General features: G+C 58.8%; 1 protein-coding gene across 1 annotated transcript in view; it reads left to right on the plus strand.

Moving 5' to 3' along the window:
- The window catches only part of PTK7 (protein tyrosine kinase 7 (inactive)), a 58,393-nt gene that overhangs the window by 27,917 nt on the left and 24,346 nt on the right, over positions 1-6,130 (plus strand). Inside the window, exon 2 of the mRNA XM_004674010.2 lies at positions 5,621-5,927. Coding sequence (XP_004674067.1) covers positions 5,621-5,927 — 307 coding nt within the window. The remainder of the gene's footprint in view (positions 1-5,620; positions 5,928-6,130) is intronic.

The raw sequence follows: 6,130 nt of genomic DNA on the forward strand, positions 1-6,130 counted from the left end.
CAGAACAGGCAGATCGAGGAGGTACACTGCTGAGGGGAGCAGCGGGTGGGTCAGGAGAGGTCTGCCCTGCGCCATGTGAATCTCCTGCGGGGCAGGCGGGGATCGAACTCATGTGGAAGTGGCTTAAGCTTCTTACTGCAGTCCTTTAACCCGCTGCGCCACCAGGAAGGGCCTGAGCTGTGGTTTTTCTGTTAGAACTGGCCTGCTCAGTTGTTTCTGCCCTAATCCCTTGTGATTTTGCTCTGTTCCTCTAATCCGGATGTGGGAGCCTCTTCAGATATTTACAGTTACATCCCAGGACGGGAAAACTCAACGGACTTCCTGGCTCTTCTCCCTCCTGCACTCTTCAGACAAAGGTTGGGGTGGAACTTGGAGGGCTGCGGGGCTTTGGTCAGGAGCTGGGAGATGCTGGGTTATAAAGGGCGAGAACATTGATCTCCAGGCCTCCCTGGTGGCCCAGGGATTAATCTCAGCCCTGTGAGGCTATCTGCAGCCACTGCAGTGTGAGTCCCATCCCTGGCCAGGGAGTGGACCCATTTGCACAGCAGCCCTGTCCTGTCACCTCCACTGCGCCTCCCCTCAGCCGGGTATTTCAGTCCATCTGCCTGTTCTGCTCCCCACTCTGTCTCTGGTGAATCCTCTCACCCCTGCACCTCTGGCCTGTACCTCACCTCTTGTATGCAAACATAAATAAAAATTTACATAAAAAGAAAGGGCTTTGACTTCAGCTTTTCTGTATCCCCACTGTGGTTGATTTTCAGTGCCCCTCGAAACCTGGATGTTCTGCGCTTAGTAAGCCCTCCGGGTTGCTGGTTGCTGGCACTAAACCCGCGTACGGCATACTGATGCTATTCTGGCTGTAGCGAAGAGGGATGTTCACTGCAGCATTTTGTGTTTCTGCCAACCTGGGTGATGGGGGTGGGGGGTGGGGTAGTGCTGACTGACCTTGCTGATGGTCCAGATGATGTAATCCTGCCACGACTGAGTTGCTCCTTTAAAAGTTACGATTGTCTGTGAGCCTGTGGCATGGTGTAAGGGCAGGCAGAAATGTGCCAGTTAACACCTTGAAGGCCACGGGCTTGCTGAGTGCTCAAGGGGCCCTTTGGGGGTGAAGAGTGAGGCAGCACTGTTGGGTGGCAGGGAGGAGCCCTGGCATCCCTGGGGTCTCGGTTGCCCCAGAGAGTTTCCAAATGGAGGAGGCTTGTGAAGTGGTCTCTCTTCCTGTGGGTGAGGGTGTCTGGGCATTGATGCCATGGGGTGAGGGCTGCTCCTGGCCCGTGCCCTGATGCTGTGGCTCCGGACGCCACAGGAGGTTGGCCAGCATCCCCCTGGGTGTCCGTGTGTGCCTCCCAGGACCTCCCTTGGCCTGGGCTCTCGGGTCACCTGGGAGTCAGGCTGTCGCCCCCAAGCCCGGGAGCCATACTGAGGCTTAGGTGTGGTCCTGGTGTGGAGGAGTCAGCCTCCCCTGTGCGGCTGGCTCACCTCAGGGGTGGGAGAGGTCACGGCCGCTCACGTGATCACACTTAGCTGCTCATGTGCCCACGCCAGAGCCAGCCTGGGCCATCTTGGTATCTGAGCCTGAGGCATCTGTCCAAGGCATAGAATTTTCTTTAGTAAGAGGGAGAGGAGGCAGATAGAATCAGTGGGTCAGGTTAGACAGGTCTGGGGCCTGGGAGGGGCTGGCGGTGCATTTCCAGCCCAGGAAGGCTAGCCCCTGAGAGAGGCTGGAGGGGACCAGATGGGGACTTGGACTGAAATAGCCTAAATTACTTCAGAGAAGAAAAACTTCCTGCTGCTCTCTGCTCTCCATAAAACCATGTTTACACATATGTGTGTGCACACACCACACGTGTATACACATGGTTGCCTGGGCCCGGAGCCCAGAGAGCAGCGAGGAGGGTGGGCACCGGTCCAGGCGCTAGTTGGGTGGTGGGGGGCAGGGAGCGGGTGTTGGGCTGCTGCCCACATAGCCTCTGTCGGGGGAGTGGGGCCAGGGCGCAGGCAGAGTGAGTGTCTGCATATAGATGCCTGTTGGGGAGCCAAGGAAATGGCTTGGCAATGTCCTTATTGGGTATTTGCAACTCCAGTTTGGCTGGGGTCGGTGCCTGGTGTGGGCAGATGGCTCTGCCTGCCTGTCTTTGTGCAGGGGCTCCTTGAGCTCCCCATGCCCAGCTGGGCTGCCCGTCTGAGGAGCAGCAGCCCTCTAGGGAAAGCACCATCCACGTGCTGTGATGTGCTGGACTTAGCCTCTCTGAAACCGCTGAGCCTCCCACAGGCTGAGAGGAGGGTGGGGTCTCCACTCACAGCCAGGCTAGGGTGGCATCGCTGGGAAGGGCAGGTCGGGGCTGCTAGGCCTCGGTGTCACTGCTACCCTGGGCCAGCTGTTCCATGAGGGCACGATTCCCGGTGTGGCTAGACCACGAAAGGGGACCGCTGGAGTGTGCAGGACCAGTGTATCCCCAACCCACAGTCCTGGGAGCATCCTCAAGTCAGAGGCAGAGATGTGCCGGTGACTGTACCGCCTCAAGGCGGGCACTACCTCAGTCTCCCAAAACTTTGCCCTCTATTTCTTACTGTTGGCATCAACCGAAGCTTCTGAAGACTTCTTCAGCTCCCAGACCTGCCAAGGCCTGGCATTCTGCTCCCGTGCCTGCCTCCGAGTCTCCTGCCCAGATCTCCCGGCACACTACCCCAGACTAACCCTCCTTCAGACCATACAGCAGACGCTCAGTCTGGCACCCCTCAGGCTGTCCTCTCAGCAGATGTGGGTGCCACAGTAACAGGCATACATCTTGAATGAGGAGCCTCAAGGCTGAGGTGGGGGCTCCCAGCAGAGGTTGGGGGCTGGGCAAAGGCTAGGTGGCTGCTCCCCTGCCTTTTGTAACATGTAAGGTCTGCTTCAGCCAAGCACTAACCAGGACCTGCTGTGAACTGACGTCAGGACAGAGGACCCCGTGGGGCCGCTTTGATGTGTCCCGGGGCTGCTGTGAGCGTGTACGGGGCTCTGAGTGGCAGTCTGGGAATGCACCATCTCTTACCACAGCTCTGGAGCAGCCCTGGCCCCGGGAGAGGATGCTGGAGGCTGAGCTGGGGTCCCTCTGAGTCATACCATCTTTTCTCCCAGCTCAGCTTCCTGTGGCAAGCGGTCTGTGGTTCCTGCAACCCCACGGGCCCCTTTTCCTCATTCCTACCCTCTACCTGCTGATGTCCCTTAAGCTGCTCTTCTGTGGTGACTGCAAGCGGGGTGGTTTCTAGTGCTCATAAAGTGCTGTCCATGGACAAGAAGGAGGATGATAGTAATATTCCGCTTGCTGAGTTAGCACCTCCCCGGGCACTTCAAACGAGTAACAGAAGTAACAGAGTAAGTACATCCTTCGCGACCGCCTGCCGAGAGGCAGAGGGAGCTGAGCGTGAGCCGTCAGCCTTCCTTGCCCAGGGTCAGATCGCTGAGTGCGATGGTCAGAACTGCAGCCTGACCTGTCTGAGTCTAACCTTTAACTAGTGCTCCGACGTGTGGGCGAGACTCCCGGCTTCCCCTGTGTCTGGAGAAGCTGAGCGGGGGTGGGAGGTGAGGGGGGCCAGTTTGCCTGTACTCTGACAAGGATCAGGGGCTCCCTCTTTGACCTTTGGCGAGCATCCTGGAGTTCTGGACTGAGGGTCCAAGCCTTTGGTGAATCACACTGGCCAGGGCCTTTGGAGCTGGACCCGCCTATCCCGGTTGGGGAAAGGTGGTGGGGAAATGCTGCTGACACCCCCATGTTCCCCAGCTCTTGCCCCACTTTTCCTTTGAGGTTACTCAGTTCAGGCAGTGCTTGCTGCGTGCCTTTGTGTACCTGGCATTGTCTGCAGGAGGTGTGTCTCTCCACCTGGCTGGGAGAGCGAGAAGCACTGTAGGAGCGAATGCTGCCATGGTTGGTTTTGAGTTCCTGGGTGGGGCTGGAGTTGTCTTCCTTGGCCTTGGCCTGGCTCCACCACACGTTTGGTGTTCGTCCTCGAACACATTCTCTCACCTCCAGGGCCTCAGTTTACCTATCTGTACCGCATAGTTGCACTAAGTTGCCTTGCAGAAGCAGGGCCATCCTCCTGTGTGGGGGTAGGAAGCGCGTTGGGGGTGTCTGGATGGTCAGGGAGTCTGGGGGTGCACTGTGCTGAGCAGTGCCCAGAGGGCAGATCTGTTAATGGGCGCAGTCAGCAGGCAAGCCCAGCACAATGGAGAATTGGTCCACCTTCAGTGCCAGCATTGCCCCATTGACAAGGAATGTGCCCGGCTGACCCAGCTGAGGGCGTTGGGAGATGAAGCAATGTGAGGGGCAGCCCCTCATTAGGACCCCACCCTGGGGGATCCTCGACTAGTGTTGATACTGATTTTATGAGGTTGGTTCTTGTGCCCTAAAGTACCCGACTTCTCTAGGGACTTGGAAGGCATTCTCTGGGGTCAAGACTAGCCTCTGGTTTGGGAGGGGCTGAGCTGGTCATTTGTTTCCCCACCCCCCCACCTCCCTCCCCCAGCCTCTTCCTTCCTGTCCTGGCTGGGTCCCCTCCCCGTTAGCCAGAGGCAGAACCTGCCGCTTCATGTAGCAGCCCTGGGTGACCTGTTTCTTCTTCCTGGAGGGGAAGCGTGTTCTCTTCTGTGCCGTCACCCACCCTTGGCAGGTGACTGGTGTTTCAGGTCCAGCGGCTCTGGCCTCTACATGGTGCCCACGTGGGCCAGGAACAAAGCCCAGTGTGTTACTGCTGCTGCTGTAACCATGCCACCTGCCCGGCCCTGCCCTCCACCTCCCAGCCCATCTGCTGCTCCACACAGGCTTCTCACTCTTGCCTTTGTTCCCTCTGGCTACACTTCTGCCCTCAGTTGCAGTGGCCCCTGCTCTGCGGGTGATGCCAGCCAGAGCTGAATGACAGTAGTGCAGGAGTGAGGAGCTGGCTCAGGTGCAAACCTGGGAACTCACCTCACCTCTCGGCTTAAAACACAGAAGCCAGCTTTGGCCACCAGTGGGATCTTCGTGCACAGGCGGATGTCTGGGTGGCCCTGGCATGTCTTTGGCAATAGCCAAAGACATCACTTTGCCTGTGAATGGAGTCAGTTCTCCCAAAGAAGTCCCCGGGGAGCCCTGGGCTGTGGATTCTGTGGGTGGTATTCAGAGCCCCTTCACGACCTGTTGGCCATGTCTGATGCCAGACCCTCAGTGGGTGCGCGAGTTTGAATCTTTCTGGGGTTGTGGCTAAACTTCACTCAATGTCCTGGCGGGGAAGGCTGCCTGCCAGTGTCCCCTGCTCCTTGGCCCTCCTTGGTACACCCCACCCCCGTCACCCCGCCTGCCAAGCCTGCGGCCCTCCCTGTGCTCCTTACCCCTCTGGGGCTCCCTGCCTCTCTGCGCTGAGGCACTGCCTGCCTAAGCCATCACTGTGCAGGAGCTCCACCGTGTCCTGTCCGTGCCCCCGTGTCTCCCCTGGCATCCTGGAGGGCACGGATCTTCTCCTTGTGCAGAGTGCCCCGCACTCTTCCAAAGTTCCTCAGTGGGTACTCGGCCGTGGGGTCTTACCATACCCCACGCCTCCGTTCACTGGGGCATCTGTCAGGACGGTGACTGACCTCACCTCTCCATATGCCCACCTGCAGGTGCCGAGGCAGCCATTGTCTTCGTCAAGGAGCCGTCCTCCCAGGATGCACTGCAGGGACGCCGGGCGTTGCTCCGCTGCGAGGTGGAGGCCCCGGCCCCCACCCATGTCTTCTGGCTGCTGGATGGGGCCCCTGTCCAGGACACGGAGCGGCGTTTCGCCCAAGGGAGCAGCCTGAGCTTTGCGGCTGTGGACCGGCTGCAGGACTCCGGGGCCTTCCAGTGCGTGGCTCGGGATAACGCCACTGGCGAGGAGGCCCGCAGCGCCAACGCCTCCTTCAACATCAAATGTGAGAACCTGGGTCTGTGGCCAGCCTCCTGCTGCGGTTCCCTCACCTGCGGAGCCCTCCGGGGCCCTTCCCTTCTGCTGCTCTGCCCGGTCCATTTGAAAGGGGCAGGCGGAATTGGGCTTTCTGCTTGTGCGATTAAGAGGAAGTGAAAAGTGTTCTTTTTCCAAAGTGGGTCCAAGTCTTGAGCCCCTTTGTGTGCTGGATGCTTTTTTTTTTTTTTTT

Source organism: Condylura cristata, unplaced genomic scaffold (genome assembly GCF_000260355.1).
Source record: "Condylura cristata isolate star-nosed mole 26May11 unplaced genomic scaffold, ConCri1.0 scaffold00001, whole genome shotgun sequence".
NCBI lineage: Eukaryota > Metazoa > Chordata > Mammalia > Eulipotyphla > Talpidae > Condylura > Condylura cristata.